At 50.2% G+C, this 25611-nt stretch overlaps 1 protein-coding gene across 1 annotated transcript in view; it reads left to right on the top strand.

Annotated features, from left to right (window-relative positions):
- LOC144826435 (transient receptor potential cation channel subfamily M member 7-like) overlaps positions 1-25611 on the top strand; it is a 2236140-nt gene that overhangs the window by 1390995 nt on the left and 819534 nt on the right. The window contains exon 26 of the mRNA XM_078684762.1: positions 6053-6765. Coding sequence (XP_078540888.1) covers positions 6053-6765 — 713 coding nt within the window. The remainder of the gene's footprint in view (positions 1-6052; positions 6766-25611) is intronic.

Here is a 25611-nt window from a genome sequence, read left to right as displayed (position 1 = left end):
TGCCCACTGGAGTGGCCCTGAGGGCAGGCCCCCCGAAGAGTTTGCCTCGCTGCACGGAGATCTTCCGCGCGCTTTGTTCCGGGCACTGTGTCACTTGTCGGGCCGCCACGCACACGTGATGGCCGGGAACAGAGGAGGAAAGAAGGGGGACCGCACTCTGCCGGAAATGCTGGGCAGGGGTGCCCCCAGACCAGACAGATCTCAGCCGGCCCGAGCCCCTCGAACACTTCCAGAGGAGCAGAGGGAGGGGAACCTCCAGTCACTAGATCCTTCCTGGAGTCGCTATTCAGTTCCCTTCGGGATGATTTCCAAACATTGAAGCAGGAGGTGGCCGGAGAGGTCCGAGAGGTGCGAAGGGAGGTCGACTCCCTAGGCGAACGAGTGGCTTCGGTGGAAGAGGCCGGACACTCCTGCGACGAAGAGATCGTACAGCTACAACAGGAAGTGCTGCGGCTCAAGGACCAACAGCTTGACCTCCAAGCCCACGCTGAGGACCTTGAGAATAGATCCAGGCGCAATAACATCCGGATCCGAGGCGTCCCATCGAAGGAGGAGGGGGACGATGTCGCCTCGTACCTGAGAGACTTGTTCAGGGAGATATTGGGCGAACCTGGAGACTTCCCGATCCGAATAGACAGAGCACACAGAGTGGGCCTGCCGCGCCGAGCCTCGGCGCCACCTCCTGAAATATTAGCCTTCCTGCCGGACTATCCCCTGAAAGAGCGGATTCTCAGAGAAGCACGACGGCAGCAATCCCTACGCTTTCGGGGCCACCCGGTGGCCCTTTTCCAGGATTTGTCGGCCATTACCTTGCAAAAGCGCAAAGCGTTCAAAATAGCTACAGACTTCCTGCAAGAACACGACACGCAGTACTCCTGGGGTCACCCCTTCCGGCTCATCTTCCGTTGGAATGGGATCTTGCACCAACTCCGGTCCCTCCAGGACACCTGCGGAGTGCTGGGAATCACCGCGACGGAGGGAGACACACCTACGCCCCGCCGTCGACGCGGCACAAGAGATGGTTGGCAGACGCTACAGGAGCGACGATCCCCACCTGCGCCAGTGCGGCCGGACTCGCCCACTATCCGGGCGGCTATGGACAGTGCAGTGCATGCGGTGTCCAGGGACACGACAAATGATGATATGGCCTTGACTGCCTGAGCGTACTCCGGGGGGAGATCATCATTGTCTCTTCATTCTTGCAGGTTCGAGGGTTCTGGGGGTAGGGGTGCGGCGGGGGTGTGTGTTGTGGCTGGACGTCCACTTAACTAACTTTCCACGGACTTGTCCATAGGGACTAGACTGGACAATGGTGCCTGTTGCACAGTTGGGAGATGGGGGGATGAGGAGGGAGGGTGGTTGGGGTAGTTTTGGGACGGCAGGAGTGGGTGGGGGGGATGGGAGGAGAGGCTGGGGCTGGGAAGGGGGAGATGAAGAGTCGATGACGTTGGTTGCTTGCTTGAGGGGTTGGTTGAGGGGGGGGATCGGGAGGACGGGGAGAAGTGGAATAGGGCTGTTGGGGGGTCGTTCTAAGGGAGGGGGGAGGGAGACGAGAACCATACTGTATTGTTGTTGCATTTGCTCTGAACTCGCACCACTCTTTCACTTTGTTGACACTGGCGCCGCCCTCCCCGGGCCGCGACCTGCTGATTACGCTGTGCCCTCACTCTCATCGCTGATGGCCCTTAAGATTGTTACCCTTTATGTGAAAGGGCTGAACAACCCTGTCAAGCGGAAGGCAGTGCTGTCCTTACTTGAAAACACTCAAGCGGACATTTGTCTCTTGCAAGAGACACACCTCTTGGCCAGAGACTGCCACAGAATGAGGTCACCGAAATTCCCGACACAGTTCTTCTCCTTCGGCGCTACCAAAACAGCGGGGGTTGCAATCTTGGTGTCTAGACTGTTTAAGGGGGAGGTCTTGCATAAAGTGGCGGAACAGGAAGGGAGGCTCCTAGCTTATAGGGTCAAGACGGGAGGTCTGGTGTTAACTATTGGCTCGATCTATAGTCCCAATGACCACCAGGAGCGGTTCCTTCACTCGGCCTCGGAGGACGTCGCGGCCACCCCGGATAGGCACATAATTATTGATGGAGATCTGAACATGGTCTTCGACTCGTCCTTAGATAGGTCGGCGCAGCGTCGCCCGCAAACGGGGGAGATCTCACAATTGAGCAAATCCCACCTGGGAGACCTCGACCTGCATGATCTGTGGCGTCGCCTCCACCCTACCACTCGAGCCTACTCCTACTATTCACACGCACACAAGACCTACGCGAGATTAGACCATCTCCTGGTGACGGGGCCGGTCTACGACCTAGCCACGGCCTCGGACATGGGGGTTCTTTCCCTGTCGGATCACGCCCCGGTTATGGGCACTTTCCGGCTACCGCCAGTGTCTCCCTCGCGAGGGGTTTGGCGCCTCAGGGACACCCTACTACGTAAGCAGTCAGTAGTGAAACATATACGGGACTCGATTAGCGAATATCAGCGGCACAATGATAATGATGATACCACTCGAGCGACACAGTGGGCCGCCTTGAAGGCGGTGCTCCGTGGCGAGTTTATTGCCGTTTCCTCGGCGGAGAATAGAGAACGGCAGCGCAAAAGGGACAAACTTACTTGCAAGGTGCGGGAGCTGGAACAGGTGCATCAGAGAACAGGGGCCCCCAGAGTCTGGAGGCAACTCAAAGCTGCTCGAAAACTCCTGTCTGCACTAGACATGGATAGGGCGGAATACGCGGCGCTGCGCCTGAAACATGCGTATTACACCGGCGGCGATAGGTGCGGCCGGCTTTTGGCAAATAAGCTTTGCACAGCGCACCAAAAACACCGGGTAAAGGAGCTATCGGTTTCCGATGGGGTGACAGCCACGGAGGATAGTCAGATAGCGGATGGGTTCTGCCGATACTACGCCGACTTATATGCGGGCGCGCCCCCCTCGGCGCAAGCCGAGGCTCACTATTTGGACTCGGTCGACCTCCCCTCCCTTGCCCCGGAACAGGCAGAGCACCTGGAACGGGACATTCGGATCGAGGAGGTGATCGCAGCTATCTCCCGCCTCAAACATGGGAAGGCCCCGGGACCCGAAGGATACACCCCACTTTTCTATAAAACGTTTTGCCCAGAATTGGCGCCGCTTCTGACGCGCCTATTTAATTCGTTCTCTGAGCCGGGAGCTATTCCCCCGGACTTACTCCAAGCAACGGTGTCGGTTATCCCCAAACCCGGGAAGGACCGGACTCAGTGCGGCTCCTACCGGCCGATTTCCCTTTTGAATGTGGACCTCAAGCTGTACACCGGGATCCTAGCGGCGCGCCTGGCACCTCACCTGCCGGGACTGGTAGATCCGGATCAGGCGGGTTTTGTACCCGGTAGACAAACGGTAGACAACACCAAGAGAGTGGTCCATATCCTGGAAAAGGCCTCCCGAATTCCTGGGGAGCGAATGCTTCTTTCGATTGACGCGGAGAAGGCCTTCGACCGGGTACACTGGCCCTACTTGGAGAGGGTACTGTCCAAAATAGGCATAGGGGAGAAATTTCGCGCCCTGTTATTCAACTGCTATAGATTTCCGTCTGCAGTGGTGCGGGTGAATGGTTGTAGCTCCCAAAAATTTGTGATAGAGCGGGGCACCAGACAAGGGTGCCCGTTGTCACCACTACTCTTCGCTCTTTATATGGAGCCATTTGCCCAGAGGATTCGCCAGAATCCGGAAGCGAAGGGCGTTCGGATGGGGAGATATATCCACACCGTTAGCCTCTACGCGGATGATGTGATTCTGACACTTGAAGACCCGAGAAAGGCGCTCCCTGCTTGCGTCGCCGAGTTGGAGACCTTCGCTGCAGTGGCGGGTTTCAAGATGAATATGGGGAAATCGGCGGCCCTTGACATCTCGCTGACCACCGCCACGAGAAATGAACTGCAAGGCCTCTTCCCCATGCGCTGGTCCAGAGACCTGGTGCCCTACCTGGGCATTCTACTGGCGCCCTCTTTACCTGCCATGGTGACAGCCAATTATGCAGCCTTAAGTAGGAAAATGAAGGAGGAATTGACCCGCTGGAACAAGGGAACACTGTCTTTGTTGGGCAGAATAGCCGCGGAGAAGATGACTCTTTTACCGCAGGTACTATATCTATTTCGGGCCCTACCACTTCGACCACCGAAAGGGTGGATCCGGCAGGCTCAGGCGGATATTGCGCGTTTCGTCTGGCAGGGCCGCAAACCCAGACTCAAGAGAGCCTTGTCCACACTGGCACCCGAGTCCGGGGGACTTGGCATACCGGATCTTCACAAATACTTTCAGGCGGCGCAACTACGGTATCTGGTGGAGTGGAGCAGGTGGGAATCTGATAAACACTGGCTGTTCCAGGACCAGGCAGTGGCAGGCAGGACCCTGCAGGAGGTGCCCTTTCTGCGCAGAGCTCACCGCCCCCCCAACCTCTACGCGTCCTTCATCACGCGAGTCCTGCTGCGAGTCTGGGACGCCGCGAATGCTAAGCATGAGCTCACTACCTTCCCGTCACCGTTTACGCCGCTGGTCGAGAATCCGGACTTTCATCCTGGGATGGAATCCGGAGCCTTCACGCACTGGCGGACGGCCAGATGCAGTGCGCTGTTTCACATGTACGGCCTGGATGGTGTCATATCGTTTCAGGATCTCAGGCAGGAATACCACCTGCCTGAGACCAAACGGATGCGGTATATGCAGGTGCGTCACTGGGCGCTACAATCGCAGGTACGTGACTTAGCTGACCGGAAGCTCACGCCTTATGAGAAGTGGCTAGCGACGCGCACCTCGGACTCCAAACTTATCTCGGATCTTTATAGGCTCCTGCAGCCCCCTCATTTCCACATCTACAATCCCGGGCGGGAGCGCTGGGAACGGGAGCTGGGGAGAGCTCTGAACCACTCAGATTGGGACCAGATTTCCTACCGGGCACGCCACTCCGCGTACCATGCCGGACTCACAGAAACGTTCACTAAGATATCCACCTACTGGTACTACACACCGGAGAGATTGCATGGCATGAATCATAACATTGTGAACACCTGTTGGCGACATTGTGGACAGATAGGCACGCTTTTGCATGTTCTGTGGGATTGCCCCCTATTGAGTCCCTATTGGAAAGAGGTCTTGGATGAGATTGATCTGTGCTTTGACATTGAACTGCCTCGCTTCCCCGCTTACGTCCTGCTGGGATTGCCAAACGGACTGATGTACCCTCTGAGGTCTAGGAAGGGTAGGCAGATAGCGATTGCCTTGGGCTCGGCGATCCAGAACATACTCATCTACTGGCGCATCACCACGCTCCCCACCACTATTGGTTGGTTACATAGGTTGTGGCATGTCCTGGGAATGGAGAAGTTGTCCCTTATGGTGGCGGGGGAGGTGGATAAGTTTGAAGAGCTGTGGCTGCCATTCCATACCTTACTAAAGTCGGAATTCAAAGAACTTACCTGTCCCCGATATCTCCGGCTGCTACGACTAACATCCCTGACAACCCCATCTGCCTGATTTACCTGGGAGGATTGACGAGCGGGAGGGGTGGGCACATTACAGGGGTGGTGCAGGAGGGCGACTTTGGCGCAGTACGGGGGGAGGGAGGAAGGGGTTCCAGAGGGTGGGATGGGAGGGGGGGAGTTGGGAAAGGGGGTGTTGGTTTTTTGCACTTGTCGTCACCGCATACGCACCCGGCACTATGCTCTGATGGACGTTATAATTGCAAAGCCTTGCACGCTGGTTGCGCTCCTGTAGCCGAAACTATGCTCTACCTTTTTCGAGACGACTGTATTCATTTGTTTGTATTGTTTTCAATGATGCAATAAAATACTTTAAACCTAAAACTTGTGCAATCTGTACGGATTTCTAGTATCCCGTACAAAACTTGCTGTAGAAGATTTGTAAGTTCCTTTGCAGTAAATGTGCCAGGTAAGTAGCTTCTTTTGAATGAAATACTTTCAGTGATCGCTATACAATTATAATGCTCTTAATTTTTCATACAGTCTTAAAATATTTATTAACTATTTCTAATCATTTTTGTCTACCTAGGGTTGAGCAGATGTGCATTCAAATAAAAGAAGTTGGTGACAGAGTAAACTATATCAAACGTTCATTGCACTCTTTAGATTCTCAAATTGGGCATCTTCAAGATCTATCTGCCCTTACTGTGGACACCCTGAAAACGTTAACTGCACAGAAGGCTTCAGAAGCTAGTAAGGTCCACAATGAGATTACCCGCGAATTAAGCATTTCAAAACATTTGGGGCAAAATATTGTTGATGATGGCCCTCTGAGGTCTTCCATGAGAAAAAAACAAAGTGTTGGAAATTTCTTTGGATCCCTTCCACACGGGGGACCTGAAACCAACAATGCATTAATTTTAAATGTTTCACTTCAGAATGAAAGAGATGCCCAAAGTAAAAAGGCGGTAGATGGGCATGTAGAAATCTCAAGCCGTGAAGAAGTGAACATTCCTGAAGCTGGTTCCTCAGGCAGTGCCTTATTCTCCGGTGATCATTCACCAACCCATCTTCGACATAGACTTCAGGATATGGAAATTTCAAAATCCCTCTCCAAAACTCAGAAGCTGAGCAGTTCGATTGATTTGATGCCATCCTCTCCAACAGCTAAATTCTTTGTTAGCACTCCCTCTCAGCCTAGTTCCAAACTTCTAGGTGATTCTGCAGCGAAGATGGAGGAAACAACTCACACTAAAGCTACTAAAGAAAAAGATAACATTGTAGAATTTGGAGCATTTGTAGGTGAGTGGCTCATGTTTATTTCCTGACATTTTCTACTTCCATTGTGGGCTTTAAACCAACTTGAATGACTCATATCCACTGTCTGTTAGAAAAGGCTGAGTCTCATTGAAAACTATTCAGATATAGTCCCAGATGAAATGGTCAGTTGACGCGGATTTGTTTGACTGTCTGCCTGAGGTGCTGTTGACAAGGGAAACTACTTTTTGTACTGGAATTTACCATTCAACCGCATCAGTGGAAGTGTATGGAAAGTAAACATGTTGAATCTGTTGTCTTTTACTTTAAAAAAGGAAGACTGATAGTATTTTTTTTAAAGATACAAGTAATCTTGAATTTGAGAGGCACGTTTTACTATTTAGTCACATTTGTATTTAAATAAGTGAGTTGAGATTAATGTGATTTGACTGACGATTTCATATGACACATCTGTGAAATAACATTTGGTTTAACAAGAAATACCAAAGCAGCACATCCCCAAGGCGAAGGGTCTGTGGTGTGCATTCAGACCAAAAAGGTCCTGCAGACTGGCTCTGTTATAGAAGAGAAACCTTTGAAAATACTGACATTTTCCAACATCAAAGACTAGCAATTATGCTGTTGTATGATAGAACATCTACGAAAATTGTAAATAAATATAGTTGTCAATATATCAACAACCAAAATAATGACTTTACTCGCTTAGAATGTAGATATAAAGGTATTAATTAGCGAAGTATTGTGGTCCAAAATATAGACCATGTATTTCGAAGTATATATGTTTAATTGTATTTGACTGTATTATTATTCAAAATAATAGTACAAAATTTTTTATTTTTACTATTATTATTGCTTCTGTGCCTCCTCTGCCACACACCCAGCTCTCCCCCACAGTGCCTGTGGCTGGAGCTTGCTTTGGGGGACGCTGGTGAGGCCAATCCGGACCCTTATTAACTCGGCTAATTTTGAGGATCGACTGCATTGGCAGCACAATAAAGATGTGGGCTGAGAGCAGGGGACGGGGGTCCGGCGGGTGGAATCCCTATAAGAGGTCCGCCTTGCGGTCTGCCCTTGGGTTGCAGAGGGGGCTTTCGGCCCGAGGTGGACTGGTTCCGTGGCCACTCCTTCATTACATCAACAGGAGGTGGTACTTGGCCCGTGGCCTTCGCACCATCATGACCAAAGACAATACTTTGTGCCCTACCTTGAAACAAAGCACACTGGACCGATACACCACCACCCTGGCGGGGGCTGGCGGTTCTGACAGTGGGTGCCCCATCCCCCACAACGCTGCCCTACTGCCCGCAATAACGCAGTCCTGTGACATGTTGGATGCCAAGAACAGTGCAGTCGGCTCAGAGGCCTCCTTCCTCCACCAAGACCTTAGAAAAGCTGTAGATCGCATCACGGAGGCGGAAGCCAGGGTTTCATCTTTGGAAGATACAATCGCAGCCCTACAACAAAAAGTAAATAAGCTCACGGTGGTGACCTCTGAGTTTCCCTTGCTGGTGGAGAATGCGGAAGGGCGAGCACGGCGAAAGAACCTGCGCCTTATTGGATTTCCACAGGGATGCGAAGGGGCATCTACTGAGGGTTTTCTGACACAGTGGTTGGGCTCTCTTCTGCCAGAGGGCTCCCTTTCCCCCTGCTTTGTGGTGGAATGGGCCCATAGAGCACTCATATGCTCTATGGGTCCCCCAACCCCGCCCTCTGGGGAACGACCTCTACCCATCATAGCCAAGCTGTTGAACTACCTGGACCGGTACACCATTCTTCAGTTTGTCAGGGACCACAGGGATAAACTGTTATTTGCATCCCATAACATTATGATTTTTCCGGATTATACCCGGCTTGTTCAGCAGTAGTGCCAGCCCTATCCAGCCGTCAAACGCAGACTCAGAGAACTGAATATCCAATATATGCCTTTATATCCTGCTAAGGCGCTCCTAATCTACAAAAACAAATCGTTATTCTTTGACACCCCTGAGGCTATCTTTACCTGGGCACACAAAACTGTTCACCTTACGCCGCATATTCCGCCGCCATTGGAATCTGAGTCTTCCCAGGGCAACAGGATTAGTCCACTTCCAAATGACGGTCCAGGTCCAATTGGTGCTCCCAGGCGCAGGGTGAAGACTCCTGACTGCAGCGAAACTGCACAGTGCCTGGCTACATGTCCGCAGGCTGATTGAACACTAACCTGGTTTAGTTGGTCCGCCCTTGGAACATTCTCAGGCTTGGGAGACCCCAACACAGTGTTCACTGTAGCCCTGTGACACAATGGTTGAGGGTATTGGGATGGTGAGGAACTATTGGCAGGTGGGTCCCGGGCCCCCCATTGTGGGTCTGGGGCCATCCTGACCGCGACATATATTTCATGTTGGCTGAGGTATTGGGGAGGAGGGAGGTCGGGGGCCAGTTACAATTTGTTCTGCAGAGTTCAAATCAGTACAGGCACGACTGCACCATAGACCTCACATACCCATCGCACACCACGAAACCCCCCTGAGGAATGGATGGCTACCCATACCACTAGTACGTTGCCACTGGGCCTTAATATCATGACATGGAATGACTGGGATGTTGTATAAAATCCAACGGGGAGCTGTCCTAAAGCAAGCAAGCTAGACGACTAGAGGTTGACGTACTCCTGATGCAGGAAACTCAAATGATGGGAACGAAAGCACCATGCTTATCCCGCTATGGATTCAATCAGGTATTCCACCTTGGATACGTCCAGGGATCACTGGGAACAGACATTTTAATACACCGCAGGGTGTCGTACAGTCATTCCAAAATATACATTATTATTGCAGGACTATTACATGGGGAACGCCTGACACTTGGTAGTTTCTACAATGTTCCTCTTTTGGGGCAGTACCTTGTGGACAGTGTCGTACACCAATTGGGTGATCTCCCAGACGGCTTATCAGTATTTGGGAGCAACTGGAACGACACTATGATGCCTACTGACAGATGGCAAGAGGCAGGAACCTAAACTCCATGGGTTGGCCTCTGCCCTGGGTTGGTCAGATGCATGGCGCGCCTACCATCCAGCAGAGTCGGGCTTCACTTAGCTCTCAGCTGGACACGGATCACTGTCTAGAATAGACTATCTTTTCCTCCCATGGGCATATATACATAGGGCCTCAGGGGTCTCTATTTTGCCCAGGGGATTATCAGATCACTCCCCAGTCACGCTAAAGCTACACATAGGGCCCCAAACCTGACCCCTCAGATGGCGCATCTTGCCCTGGCATTTACGAGACCAGTCTTATCAGACTGTCCTCTGACCAGCAATCATGGCCTTTTTAGAGTACAACGTTGACACAGTTCCTTCTGGCCCGAAATTATGGGAAGCTCTTAAACCTACGATACGAGGGATAGATATCAGTTACTGGGCAGGAGAGTAACCCCGCTGCCTGGCTCAGGTGGTAGACCTCGAAATATGTCAGCGCGCCGTAGATACCGAAGTCAGGGAGGGCACAAGAACTGCTGCCAAACTAGACCTCCTCCTTACGCAACAGCAGCTATACCAGTTGCTTTATTATGGAGCTCAACACTTATGGCAAGCGACCCAATCCAGCATTTACCAATTGGGCGACAAGTCAAGTAAAATGTTGCATCACCTTTGTCAAGCGGCGCAGTCAACCATTCCAGTGCCAGTACTGTGAAATGCAGTGGGGGCTTTATGCACCTCACCCACCGAGATCGCCCAAGCATTTGCATCATATTATTCAGCATTATACGCAAAACAAGAATTTCCTATCCCAGGACCAAATCGGCAAATTTTTAAGAGATCTACCACCAAAATCACTGCCTGACCACATACGTGAGCAACTCAAAGAGTCAGTCACAGTAGAGGAACTCAGTACTGCTCTATCGGGTTTGCGCCCTGGCTGAGCACTGGGCTCAAATGGATTCCCAAGTGAATTCCTACGATCTCACATGACCTTTCTGGGCCCACATCTTGGAGTGCTCCAGGAAGCCCTAGAACAGCAGACTGGCAACATGCTGCAATAGTGGTGTTTCTTGCACCCGAGCACCCACACAAAGAACCCTCCTCATACCGTCCTATTTCCCTCCTGACTATTGTGTCTAAACTCTTGGGTAAGGTTCTTGCAGATCATCTACGAACTCGTATTCAAAAAGTAGTGCATCCAGACCAGACGGGCTTCATGCCACATAGATCCACAGGACATAATATCGGGCAAGTCCACAATGCCATCAGGAGGGCTCCAGACCTTGGTCGCCCCACCTCCCTCCTGTCGGCTGACATAGATAAGGCATTTGACTCAGCTGGGATTATTTGTTTCTCCTTCTGTGAGCACTTCATTACGGCCCGCGGTTCCTCTCATATGTCAGTCTCCTCTACACGGACCTTTCTACCTCAGTACGGGAGGTGTGGACACACTGCGAGATTCCCAATGCATTGGGGCACTAGACAGGGATGCCCGGTTCACGCACTACTATACACTTTGGTAATCGAGCCCCTGGCGACATGGGTGAGGTAGGATCCCCTGGTGCGAGGATATGAATGGTCTTCAGAAATTGCACTATATGCAGATGACGTGTTATTTTTTCTCACAGACCAAGGCATTTTGCAAATACTTGTATTTGCGGAAACCACTGGGCTCAGAACCAAACCAGCAACATCGCTTTTATTCCCGGTCTGTGGAGATCAGGGGGGATGCTCCTGGGCGTCTCAACTAACTCATGGTACGGGGGTTTCAATACATAGGGGTATTTACCTCGTCATGTCCAACTATTTCATGGCACATAACATTTCCCCAATATTGCCGCATCTCAAAGAAGAGACAAAGGTATGGTCATCTCTGCCCCTATCCCTATACGGCTGGTCGGCCCTCTTCAAGATGGTCTCCCTTCCTCGAATACTGTACCGTCTGCAAAACTTCCACTATGTAATGCCACAATTGTTGTTCCCGGAAAGAAGGAGTTAGGTCCTGATTGGGACTGAGGAGGGGCTGGACCATAATCTAATGGAGGAAAAAAGAAGATGCCCACACCTCAAAATAGTACACAATTATTCGAAGAAGGCACGTGTAACTGAATTGCACATGTGAAGGTACATTTATTTATACCAATTACTACTATTTTTTGAAATTTTTTTGGCAAAATGTTTTTTTCAAAAGCAGAAAAAGGGGAAGAACCCACACAATCAACACAATGGTTATACAAATACAAACAATAATTATACACAATGGCAATTGATGAGATACATAAGAACACAAAGGGAATATTAACACATTTAGTAATTCATGGTTAAATATGAATGCCTGTTTTGAAACCACCAAAGCGAAGTGAAAAAGGGGGCAAGAGCATGCACAATGTCCATTAGCATAGATACATTTAATGTATTACTGTACTCTTGCGTAATGCCGACGCGTTTCAGGTTCGAGCAGAACGTATTCGAACCCTCATCAGGGCTTTGTGAATAGTCTGTGTGAAAGAAATAGAGAACAGTTTTGAAAGCCAAGACTAAATGTGAAGCGATTGAACTCATAGAGTTTTGAATGAGAAGGGTACCTGTGGTTATTAGGCTCCCAAGCACTGTTCAATGGACAGGGGGCGATGACACAAAGGTTTAGTTCTAAAATGAATAAAGCACAAAATGTTGTTTCATATAATTGAATATGCATCAAAAAAATGGGAGAATCAGGATTTGAGCCTACCTCTATGTGCACCGTCTGGCGCCCCTTAGAGGGAGGAGATCGAGGATAAAAGTCTTTGAGTCCTGTCAATTAAAAGCAATACCTTGCGTTTTGTGTGCAATAAAGCGGTGTCCCTCTAGGTTGAAATCAGCATGAAGCTCCTACATGAACAAAGTGAAAGCGGGCGTCAAACTGGTTGCACTTGGCCAATATTTAACAACTAAGTTATGGGCTGGTGGAAAGAAGCCTACCTGGGTCAGCTGCACGGATCATGGTGGCCCAGGAGTCAGAAACAGGAGTGTTTTGATTTGGCTCCGTTTCTGTGGCGCGCTGAGAAAAGGGAACAAAAGCGCGGTTGAAATGCGCGTCTGCAAGCTGTCAGATTGTACATGAATCAAAGCTCCCGAGCGAAGCGGGTTGCTACGTGAATCAAGGCTCCCAAAGGGAGCGCGTTTCTTACCTGTCCTCGGAAAGTCACTATTCCAATGGAAGGCTTCTCGAAGAATGCCTAACGTTACATGGGGCCATTTTGGACTGCTAGAAAAAGGGATGACCAGCGTCCCATTGCATTATGGGATATGTAGTCCCAATTTTGAAAAATTCAAAGGCGCACCGAGTGGGAATGGATTGGTATTTACACTCATGTCTGGGATGAAAGTTGGAACAATTCAAAGGCGCACCGAGTGGGAATGGATTGGTATTTACACTCATGTCTGGGATGAAAGTTGGAACACGGAAGGCAAAGGGGGGCCATTATGTGGGGCTCATGACGGCTGCATAGGAGTCCACCTTATGAATACAAAGGAGACAAGTGCAAGGCAGAGGGGGGCAAAAAGAGCTAATCAAAGCTAGGTCATTGTGGGAAAAACCAGCTAAATTCTTGATAGTTCAGACATACTGTTAAGCCCTGTAAGGGTGCTATTGAACTTAAGAATCAGGTATGCTTCCTTCTGGAGCAACATCTTGTCGATGTCTGCCGGGCGCTGTGTTGTACCAAGTGTCCATAGTACTGACCACTTGAAATTCAATTCTGAATGAGAATTATCAATAAAATGCACCTCCTTGATGGCTTAGAATGCCCCTTCCCCCGGCCCATTTTTGCCTATAAAAAAAACAAAAGCATTGGACAACAAATTGTCAGAGCAGATGTGTCATTGCCGAAATCCAAACAAGATATTTTATCCTGTTGGAATTTGAAACCAATTGACGGCCACCATAGATGTGGCAACTGTGTGGCATGCTCTAGTACGATTGAGGGCAATGAGTTCGAACACCGTGGGATCAAATGGAAGCATTCAGGTTTCTCTAATTGTAAAACCAAAAACGTTATATACGTCATCCAGTGTCCTTGCCCCAAGATTTACATCGGGAAAACAAACCAGCAAGTCAATTTTCGCATCAGTCAGCACAGGTCCAGGATTAGAAAGAAAGTGCTTACGGCACCCATGGTTGAACATTTTATTGATAATTCTCATTCAGAATTGAATTTCAAGTGGTCAGTACTATGGACACTTGGTACAACACAGCGCCCGGCAGACATCGACAAGATGTTGCTCCAGAAGGAAGCATACCTGATTCTTAAGTTCAATAGCACCCTTACAGGGCTTAACAGTATGTCTGAACTATCAAGAATTTAGCTGGTTTTTCCCACAATGACCTAGCTTTGATTAGCTCTTTTTGCCCCCCTCTGCCTTGCACTTGTCTCCTTTGTATTCATAAGGTGGACTCCTATGCAGCCGTCATGAGCCCCACATAATGGCCCCCCTTTGCCTTCCGTGTTCCAACTTTCATCCCAGACATGAGTGTAAATACCAATCCATTCCCACTCGGTGCGCCTTTGAATTTTTCAAAATTGGGACTACATATCCCATAATGCAATGGGACGCTGGTCATCCCTTTTTCTAGCAGTCCAAAATGGCCCCATGTAACGTTAGGCATTCTTCGAGAAGCCTTCCATTGGAATAGTGACTTTCCGAGGACAGGTAAGAAACGCGCTCCCTTTGGGAGCCTTGATTCACGTAGCAACCCGCTTCGCTCGGGAGCTTTGATTCATGTACAATCTGACAGCTTGCAGACGCGCATTTCAACCGCGCTTTTGTTCCCTTTTCTCAGCGCGCCACAGAAACGGAGACAAGTCAAAACACTCCTGTTTCTGACTCCTGGGCCACCATGATCCGTGCAGCTGACCCAGGTAGGCTTCTTTCCACCAGCCCATAACTTAGTTGTTAAATATTGGCCAAGTGCAACCAGTTTGACGCCCGCTTTCACTTTGTTCATGTAGGAGCTTCATGCTGATTTCAACCTAGAGGGACACCGCTTTATTGCACACAAAACGCAAGGTATTGCTTTTAATTGACAGGACTCAAAGACTTTTATCCTCGATCTCCTCCCTCTAAGGGGCGCCAGACGGTGCACATAGAGGTAGGCTCAAATCCTGATTCTCCCATTTTTTTGATGCATATTCAATTATATGAAACAACATTTTGTGCTTTATTCATTTTAGAACTAAACCTTTGTGTCATCGCCCCCTGTCCATTGAACAGTGCTTGGGAGCCTGATAACCACAGGTACCCTTCTCATTCAAAACTCTATGAGTTCAATCGCTTCACATTTAGTCTTGGCTTTCAAAACTGTTCTCTATTTCTTTCACACAGACTATTCACAAAGCCCTGATGAGGGTTCGAATACGTTCTGCTCGAACCTGAAACGCGTCGGCATTACGCAAGAGTACAGTAATACATTAAATGTATCTATGCTAATGGACATTGTGCATGCTCTTGCCCCCTTTTTCACTTCGCTTTGGTGGTTTCAAAACAGGCATTCATATTTAACCATGAATTACTAAATGTGTTAATATTCCCTTTGTGTTCTTATGTATCTCATCAATTGCCATTGTGTATAATTATTGTTTGTATTTGTATAACCATTGTGTTGATTGTGTGGGTTCTTCCCCTTTTTCTGCTTTTGAAAAAAACATTTTGCCAAAAAAATTTCAAAAAATAGTAGTAATTGGTATAAATAAATGTACCTTCACATGTGCAATTCAGTTACACGTGCCTTCTTCGAATAATTGTGTACTATTTTGAGGTGTGGGCATCTTCTTTTTTTTTTTTTTTTTTTTTTTTTCCTACAATTGTTGTTCCGGCAAGTTGATGCACTTCTAAATCACTTACTATGGGGGGGGGGGAGCCATTAGGGTGGCCTTTTGGACCTGCACTCAATCTACCTACTGTGAAGGAGTCGCTGCAGCAGGTGTAAATGCTTATTACTCCACCTCTCACCTGCTTAACATTAATGAATGGTGGTACAGCACACAGGCTGACCCCGCTTTTGCAGTCGAACGACGAGTGATGAGCCCCTAGACTTTACTAGACCTCCTACATTGCCAGACAAATCCAGATAACCTACCACCAGCATGTAAGGTGGTATGACTCATATGGCGATTCACAGTGAGAAAGATGGGCTGGAAGGGACAACTGACACAGACAACCCCCCCTCTGGAATTGTACCTACCTTTGCCAGGTTACTACAATTCCAGGATTCCGAACAAGGTACGTTATTGTATTTCAGCATTAGGTGACATACTGCACGGAACAGTGCTTGAGTCCTTCCAACAATTATAAAAAGAGTATCAATTACACCGTAGTCAATTTTATAGATATCTTCAGCTCAGGCATGCATTGGCACCATATATCCGATCCCTGAGGGACCTACTGGAGTTTCACCCGCTGGAGGGGAGCTTGTCGATGGAAGACCTGGGTGCCCACAAAATCAGGCAAATGTATTAAACATTAAGCACACATAATCACACGACACTAGATACATTACACACGTCATGGGAAGCCCTGTGGAGCAACTATCGCCACCCGTTGCCCCCAATCCAATTTAAATATATGCATAGAGCATACTACATGCTGTCTCGTCTTTGGCATATGGGTGTTATCCCATCCTCGACCTGCCTCTGATTCGGGGACGAGTAGAATACCTTTCTACATACAGTATGGAGTTGCAGGGTACTTCAGTCTTTCTGACGGAGGGTGTCACAGTGCTTAGACCATGTCTTGTCCTGGTGACTTCCTCTAGACCCCAAACTATTGCTACTACACAGCACTGATGGGATTGGTGGAAACAGATACAAGCAACACCTTTTATTTCTGGGGCTCACATTAGCCTAATGTGACACTGCCCAAAACTAGAAGGGGATGATCTCCCCACCATCCGTGGGCGGTTGGAAATGTGCCATAGATAAATGTATGGGGATGGAGATAGCGGTGGTCAGGGCACTGGGCTGCTCACAAAAAAAGAAGAAGATTTGGTCTCGGGCCCAATAGAGGGGTATTGAACTGCCCCCCGCACCACCCTAAGCCCAGTCTGTCCTATGGGAAACATACCCATGCAGTCACAGACCCTCCCTCGATCAGTGGTCTTGATCACATGGACTAGCTTGACAGGCAATCCTCATGGGCTGGGGTGGAGTGCACCACCTTTGCCAAGGTTGGGTTTTTATAGTCTTATTTTTCTTTCATGTTTTTGTTGATGTATTGCAGTCTCGGTTTAATTATATAATATTGCTTAATTGGATGAGTGCAATGGGCCCCCTGGGCCATGGTGTGCCAGCAAACATCTCAATAAAATGTATTGTAAAAAATAAAAAAATAAAAATACAATGTTAAAGATAAAAACTTTAAAATTAACTATTGATTTAATGTATTGAAAATAAAATTGGTAACGTAATAACCTCACTCCGTTCAATAACTATTAAAAAAAAACAATTCAAATACACAAATCTAACTACACTCATTAGGGAAAATGCATACTTTTTAGGGCGTGGGAAGGAATCAAACTTACCATTCTAACTCCAGTCGAGCAAAAATATGGAAAGTGCCTAAATTATGGAGGAGGCAGGGGGTGTCAGATTTACTATTAAAATGTGTGTATAATTATCACTAACAGATATCCTTCTAGGCATGTGGTTTAAGCCTAGCACAGGGACTACTGTTTTTAGGACAATTGCATGCCACCCTCGCCCTCCTCTGGGCGAACCAAGTTTTCTCAACCAACAACCCACCCCTGAGAGCTTGGTGGTTCAGGCGTTGGCGTCCCATGGCGCGTTCCCTTCGGCTCCTCCGGATTGGAAATCCAAGAGACTTGGGAAGAACATTTCTTCTTCTCCCAGCCTGGCATTGCAGTCGGTGAATACCGCATGCTTATTGGCTGTTTCTCCTAGACCCTTTGGGAGACGGTTGTGCAAGTGCTGCCGCAGGTCCCGGGAGATGCCCGGGTAGTACTCTCCCAGGCAGTGAAGGATGGGAGTGATGGAGCAAAATTCACCAATATGTGTGGCTTAGACATTATTGACTCGCTGGGCAGAGCGGTTTTGTCGACAGTGGCCTTACGGCATCACACCTGGCTCAGAACTTCTGGCTTCTCAGGCTAACCTCATGGACACCCCCTTTGACAGGTCGCATCTTTTTGGTTAGAAATCAAATTCGGCCTTGAAGTACTTAAAGGATTCTCAAGCTTTGCCAGATCCTTGGGCCTCTCTGTTACACCTTGTGGCCAGTCTAACATTCGCCCCTTTCATTGCACTGGAAGAGGTTGTCAACTGCGCCAGCTGTATCCCAGCTACTCTCCTGTGTGGACTCCTCAGGTTTAGCAAGGACATTGACGAAGTTCATTCCGACCACTGAATGGTAGCCAGAAGTTGCCTGCTACTGAGCCCCGGCAGCTGGAGCCTCCAAGCCTTCCAGTTTGGTTCTGCAAGACAATTTTCCTCCAGTCGGAGGGAGAATTTAACACCATCTCTTTCGCTGGAGGTCCATAACGAAGAAAAAGTGGGTCTTGCAGACCATTCTGGAAGGCTATTCTCTTTCTTTTCCTCCTCCTATTCTGACAATTAAAGACTGGCTGGTGGAGAATCATTTAGCATTCCTCCAAGAGGAAGTTACAGCTCTCCTGTTCAAGCAAGCTATATAAAGAGTTCCAATTTCAGATAAAGGCAGTGGTTGCTACACCCTCTGCTTTCTGATTCCATAAAAAAACAAAGGGTTGCGTCCCATTTTGGACCTTCAGACCATCAAATCCTCCTCAAAATGGAGAAATTCAAGATGCTCACGTTGGATCAGGTCTTATCTGCCCTAGACCAAGAAGACGGTCTGGTAGTGTTTGACTTGCAGGATGTGTACTTTCACATCCCCATACTGCCAGACCACAGACGTTACCTACAGTTCAAGGTAGGTCATGAGCACTTTGAGTTTACCCTGCTACCTTTTGGCCTTACCAACACCCCTCAGTATTCACCTAGGTGATGATGATGGTTGCAGCTAATCTGCATAGGTAAGGGGTGTCAGTCTTCCCCTACCTTAACACTGGCAGTTGAAGGCGCCTGGACTCCAGGCAGTCTTCTCCCTCCTTCAGACTATGGTGAACCTCTTGCATTCGCTGGGGTACTCTATAAATGTGCTGAAGTCGCACCTGACTCCTTCTCAGACACTCCCTTTCATATGAGCTGTTCTGGACAATTTCGAGCATATCCTTCCGAGCAGCGAGTCCAGGATATTCAGGCTATGATACCGATATTTCGGTGAGACTGATACCCTGGATTTCGGTGAGACTGACTCTGGGGCATTTGGGCCTCATGGCCTCCTGCGTTCTGTTAGTAAAGGATGCCAGGTGGCGTATGCGGGCTCTGCAGTGAGACTTGAGGTTCCAGTGGGCACAGCATCAGGGAAGTCTCACCGATGTGGTTCAGATCTCAGTAGAGACTGTAAAAGATCTGCAGTTGTGGATGACTAACCACGATTGGGTCAGCGGCAGACTCTTCTCCCTTCCCCAACCAGATCTCACAGTTGTGACAGATGTGTCACTTCTGGAATGGGGCGCCCATCTGGGAGAGGTGGAGATCAGATGACACTGATCTCTGGCTCGTCTCCCGATTTGTCTTATGCTGGGTTCCCCGGACTCCCTTTGATTATCCAATCATGGGGCACCAGGTTGCGTTGGCCTGGGAGCGCGCCGTCATTCTGGTATTACGTAGGGCTCCATATACACGGACTATCCCCATATTCAGTCAGTGATGACTTGACAGGATGGTTCGACGGAGGCTGTCTCATCGCGGGTGCCCTATACCTCAACAGGACCTTTCTCTCTTCCGCAGACCCAAGGAAATGCTTTAAAATTGCAGAGGGTCAATTTCTGGAATATGTTAAAATTTCATACACTGCTTGTGAAGTCTGGACCCCTTCCCCGAGGAACCTGTGGAGTCTCGTACTTTGTCAGTGATTCTTGGCCCAGGCTCCTTCAGGGGGCTGATGTTCAGCCTATACTTTCCTCTTAAGGCGGACATTTCCCGGGTCTGGGACAGGTGGTTAGCAGACCTAATGTTGCCTCTTACTGAGGGAGAATGGAAGCAAGCATTTGCACAGGTTCATGAGGTGGCCAGCAATGCTCGCTTTAATCTTACGCAATTCAATTATCTGTACCATACATTCCTGACCCCATACAGGTTGGCACGGTTTAATATGACACTCTCGCCGTTATGTCCCCGCTGTGTCATTGAGCCTGCGATGTTTGCCCACATGACGTGGGATTGCACTCGGCTCCAAGCCTATTTCTCAAAGGTATTGGAAGCTATGTGGGAGGCTGCTGGAATTCAGGTCAAGGCAATGGTCAAGCATTGTCTCCTCAGGGTTCTAACGGTTCCCAAACTTGGAGCCCGAATGCAGTACAAATTTACGCTATTGGGACTGGTGCTATCTAAATGGTTCATCATCATCTATTAAATGCACCCTGCACCCCTTAGGCTGACTAGATGGAGAGCAGCCATGCGTGAATGTGGAGTAGCAGAGGAGTGACCTTTACTCTAGAATCGCACTGATGATGATACTGACCAGGATCTGTAGATGTGGGGGATACTACTGGAGAATCTGCAGATGGCCGGGCAACCAGGTGGGAGACAGAGATGCACTGTCGCGTAACTCTGGGGCACAGCCGCAGATTGACTGACTACCGGCAAGTAAGGGGAATGGAGCTCAGTGGGAGAGTGCCTGGTTGACCTCTGTAGTTTTGTGTTTTTTAGGGCGGGACAGAGTGAGTGGTTGGAGGACCCGCCACCCCCTTGGAGGGGGCAATGGTCGTCATCATGAAAAGTGGTGAGAACCACAATAAATCTAGGTCATCGGATGACCACAGATAGGGAGTGGTGCCACACGGCGAAGCCTTGTCAACCTGTTACCTAGTGTATTACAGATCTGAAAGAAACAGTTCATTATAGATTCCATACCTTAGAATTACCCCCAGGCGTCAGACTGGATCCGTAAAGTTTTTCGTCAGCAGTACCCCTGTGCGCGGGAATGTGGCGTCGGTCGACTCCATGTCCGCTATTGGCGTCGTGGTCGCCGGGATGATGTCGCAGTAGCTACATAGACACCGCCCTCGCGCGCTGACGTCAGTTCTTTCTTTTTCCCCTCCAGCAAGTGCAGATCCGGAGTGCACAGTACCCCAGTCACTGTTTGACTGACTTTTTTGCGACTTTTGTCAACTTCGTTTTTGGGTCTCAACTGATTCCTGGTGCACGAGGGATGCCCAGCTTCTAGGCATGCAGTTCCTGTACCCGACTGATGTCGGTGGCAGATCCGCACCGCGTGTGCCTCTACTGCCTGGAGTGCGACCGTGCTCCGACTTTCGAATCATGGCCCTGGAAGCTCCACGAGGCCCGGCAGTTTGCTTCACATCGCTCAAGGTCCGGTCGGGTGGGAAGTCGAGGGACCGATCACGGAATCATCATCACTCCTCTTCGCACTCGGGGTCAGGTAAGTCGAAGCACAAGAAGAAGTCGAAGAAGCATCATCACTCTAAGACTTCCCCTCGTCCGTCGGCTGACGCAACGAAGGATGCGGGTGGTGCCCCTCCCGTGGCTCTGGGTGCAGAGCCTTCAGGTTGACTCCGGCCTTCCCGGGACCGACCCATGCCCAGCGTAGTCAATTTTACGAAGCGATGCATGCCATCTTTGGGCAGCCAGACTCCGCCGGGGCGCCTTTGGCCCCGTGGACTCGGCTGGGAGCCCTAGGCCTTCGGCAGCTTCGGCCTCAGCACCGCAGAGCCCCCTTGGATCCAGGCGTGGATCCGGATCAGCACCGGTCGACCCCGGCTTCCACCCCGATGTGGATGCCGGATCCAGCGTCAATGGGTACTTTTGTCCCTGTGTTCCACACTGGCCATTTTCAGACAGATTGTCAGCCAGAGGAGGGTGAGGAATACTGGGAGGGTTCTGGTGACCCTTTAACAGACCAGTTAGATTACGGTTTGGACTATAGAGAGGAACTGTGGGATGCCAGTGATCTGGATACCTCCCCAGACCTAGGCATGTTGTCTCCTGCTACCTTGGCTACAGAGGAGGGAGCGTCATACGCAGTTGTGTTGTGTAGGGCAGCCGAGGCTCTCCACCTCGAGCTACCTACGGTGGCATTCAGGACTAACCTCCTGATAGAGGTCTTTCAACCGGCAGCGAGCTCTTCGGAGCCCCTGCTGCCGTTTAATGAAGCCCTCACCGATATCCTTTTGGGCACTTGGTCCAGGCCCAACACAGGGGCTCCTGTGGACAGGATGATTGCCCAACGCCACAGCCCGGCTCGGGCGACCCCACTTTCCTCTCCCAAAATCCCACCCCTGAGAGCTTGGCGGTTGAAGCCTCCACTTCTAATGGCGTCTTCCCTACCGCACCACCAGATAGGGAATCCAAATTGCTGGACCATCTTATTAAGAAAATGTTTCTTCCGCCAGCTTGGGACTGCATTCGGTAAACAGCGCATGTCTGTTGGGCTGTTACACCCACTCTGTGTTGGATACGGTGGCACCGGTGCTGCCTTTGTGCCCGGAGGAGGCCCAGGCCATACTCACCTGTGCAGTTGCCGAGGGGAGAGAGACAGAGCAGTTTACCATCAGCTATGGGCTGGATACCGCTGACGCACTTGGCAGGACGATTTCCACGTCAGTACCCCTTCGACGCTAGCCTGGCTGCGTTCGACTGGTTTTTCCGGGGATGTCCAATCCACCCTTTTGGACATGCCCTTTGATGTCCGTTGCCAAGGCAGACAGCGCGCTGGAGCGCTTTAAGGACTCTCTGGCTACGGCCAGGTCCTTCGGCCTCTCTACCACCCGCCCTGCGCAGCCTACATTTCACACCCTTTTCGTGGCTACGGAAGGGGTGCCCCACAATGTCCCGCCCAGAGCCACAGGCATACTCAGGCTGTACAGCCCTGGTGCGGCCGGGGACGTGGGAACCACCAGTGTGAATCTGGGGACCAGCAGGCGGGCCAGTCTACCACAGCCTCCTCTACAGCAGCCTCCAAACCCTCATAGTCCGACCTTCCAGGGCCACCAAACGTCACCTCCCCCACTGGCGCACCATCACGTCATATAGGTGGGTTTTGCAGATGATCCGAAGGGGCTACTTCCTCTTCGAGACTATCCCTCCCTCCATGCCACCTCAGTACCATCGCATATCAGAGGGTTACCCGGGCCTTCTCCAACAGGAAGTTTCGGCACTCATGGCCAAGGGTGCCATCAAGCGTGTTCGTGCCCCAGAAGTAGGTTGTGGTTGCTATTCCCACTACTTTCTAGTGCCCTAGAAGGACAAATGCCTGCGTCCTATCTTGGATCTCAGGAACGTCAACCGCTTCCTCCGGAAGGAGAAGTTCAAAATGTTGACGCTCTCTCCGGTCTTGTCTGCCCTCGACCCTGGAGACAGAATGATAGCGTTGGACTTGCAGGACTCTTACTTTCACATCCCCGTCCTGCCGGCCCACCGGCGTTACCTGCGTTTCACGGTAGCATACGAGTACTTTCAGTTTACCGTGCTCCCCTTTGGCTTTACCAGCACCCCTCTGGCGTTCACGAAAGTGATGGCAGTGGTCGCAGCTCATCTGCGCAGATCAGGGTTTCCAGTCATCCCCTATCTCAACGACTGGCTGTTGAAGACAGTCTGGCCCCATGCTGTCGTCTCCCGCCTCCAGACTATGACCGACGTTCGCTGGGGTTCTCCATCAACGTACTGAAGTCACACCTGATCCCCTCTCAGAAGCTCCTCTTCATCGGAGCAGTTCTGGACACGACACAGTTTCGGGTTCATTCTCCTGAACAGTGAGTCCAGGATATTCGGGCTATGATTCCGATCTTTCAGCCTCTATCCCGGGTTTCGGTCAGGATGACCCTGAGGCTGCTGGGCCTTATGGCCTCTTGCATCCTTCTGGTCGATCATGCCAGGTGGCATATGCTGGCTCTGCAGTGGGACCTGAAGTTCCAGTGGGCGCAGCATCAGGGAAATCTGTCTGATTGCGTCCAGATCATGGAGGGCAATGCACAACAATTGCAATGGTGGCTAATGAACCAGGAATACGTCAACTGCAGATCCCTCTCCCTTACCCTACCTCAACACACAGTGTTGACAGACGCATTCCTTCTGTGATGGAGCGGCCACATGGGAGAGGCGGAGATCAGCGGCCTCTGGGCTCCAAATCAACCTTCTGGAGCTTTGGGCGATTCGTCTTGCACTCAAAGCATTCTTTCCCTCTGTCCGGGAAAGAGTAGTGTAGTTGTTCAGGGGAAACACCACCGCCATGCGGTACTGAGACAAACAGGGCGGGATGGGGTCATGGACTCTATGTCAAGCCCCCCTCTGCCTCTGGACATGGCTAGAACATCAGGGCATATCCCTGGTGATTCAACACCTGGCCGATTCACTGAACGCCAGGGCAGACAAACTCAGCCGCAGGTGCATGATGGATCAAGAATGGCGTCTTAACTCGGAGGTGGTGCAAGGTCTCTTTCAACAGTGGGGAGAGCCTTGGTTAGATCTATTCGCCACTGAAAAGAACACGCAATGTCAGCAATTCTGCACATTGGAATTTCCAAGGCGGCACTAGCTAGGCGACGCTTTTTGTCACGAGTGGAGTTGCGTTCTACTATACGCATTTCCGCCTATACGACTTCTGCCCAGAGTGCTGAAGAAGATCAAGCGTGACTGGGCCCAAGTCATTCTTGTGGCTCCGGATTGTGCACAAAGAGTCTGGTATCCCGAGCTGCTCAACATGGCCTTCAATCCTCGGATCCGACTGCCTCTTCTTGAGGATCTTATGTCGCAGAAGCAGGGCACGGTCCTCCACCCGAACCTGTCCTGCCTCCACCTCCTTGCCTGAAGGTTGAGCGGCGCCAGTTGACGTTGTTTGACCTGCCTCCCGAAGTCTGTGGTGTAATCTTGGTAGCCAGGTGTCCCTCCACTAAGACGGTATACGCCTGCAGATGGAATAGATTTGTGGCATGGTGCACAGCAATGGCTGTGGATCCCCTTCCTGCCCTTATTTCTGAGGTTCTCTTGTTCCTCCTATCTTTGGCCCAGCAGGGCTCTGCTCTGGGCACTTTTTAGGGCTACCTCTCAGCTAATTCAGCCTTCCTCAGCCTCCCTGATCAGCCTTCTCTTTTCAAGTCACCTCTTGTTAATGGATTTCTTAAGGGCATTACTCATCTATTTCCTCCTGTTTCCTTTGTAATGCCACAAGGGGACTTGAACTTTGTTCTAACATATCTTATGTGCGCTCCCTTAGAGCCACTGCATAACTGTCCTCTCAGAATCGTCACTTTGAAAACTGCTTTTCTGGTATCTGTGCGCAGGGTGAGTGAGCTACAAGCTCTGTCTTCCAAGCCACCCTTTCTGGCTGTCCATCCGAACAAGGTCGTCCTTCGAACTAGACCTTTCTTTCTTCCCAAGGTGGTTACTTCTTTCCACATTGGCCAAACCATCACTTTGCCCACCTTCTTTCCGCCTTCGCATCCTTCAAAAGAGGAAGAGCGGCTCCACTGTCTGGATCCAAAACGTGCGCTTTCCTTCTACTTGGATCGCACCAAAGAATTCTGGGTGGACGACCAGCTCTTTGTTGGTTACGTGGGTAATAAGAAAGGTCGGGCCATACACAAACGGACCATCTCCTGGTGTTCTGTGCATCAAAGCCTGCTATTCTTTTGATAAGAAGGAGCCTCGAGTGGGGCTGCATGCCCATTCCACATGGACGACAGCAGCTACTACTGCTTTGGAACGAAGAGTTCCCCTAAATGACATCTGTCAGGCAGCTACGTGAGCATCGCTGCACATGTTTACGAGACACTACTGCCTGGACAGCTAAGTCTGGAGAGACGCTACTTTGGC

The sequence above is a fragment of the Lissotriton helveticus genome, chromosome 3_2 (genome assembly GCF_964261635.1).
Source record: "Lissotriton helveticus chromosome 3_2, aLisHel1.1, whole genome shotgun sequence".
In the NCBI taxonomy this organism is placed as follows: domain Eukaryota; kingdom Metazoa; phylum Chordata; class Amphibia; order Caudata; family Salamandridae; genus Lissotriton; species Lissotriton helveticus.
This window is presented reverse-complemented; position numbering and strand designations above follow the sequence as displayed.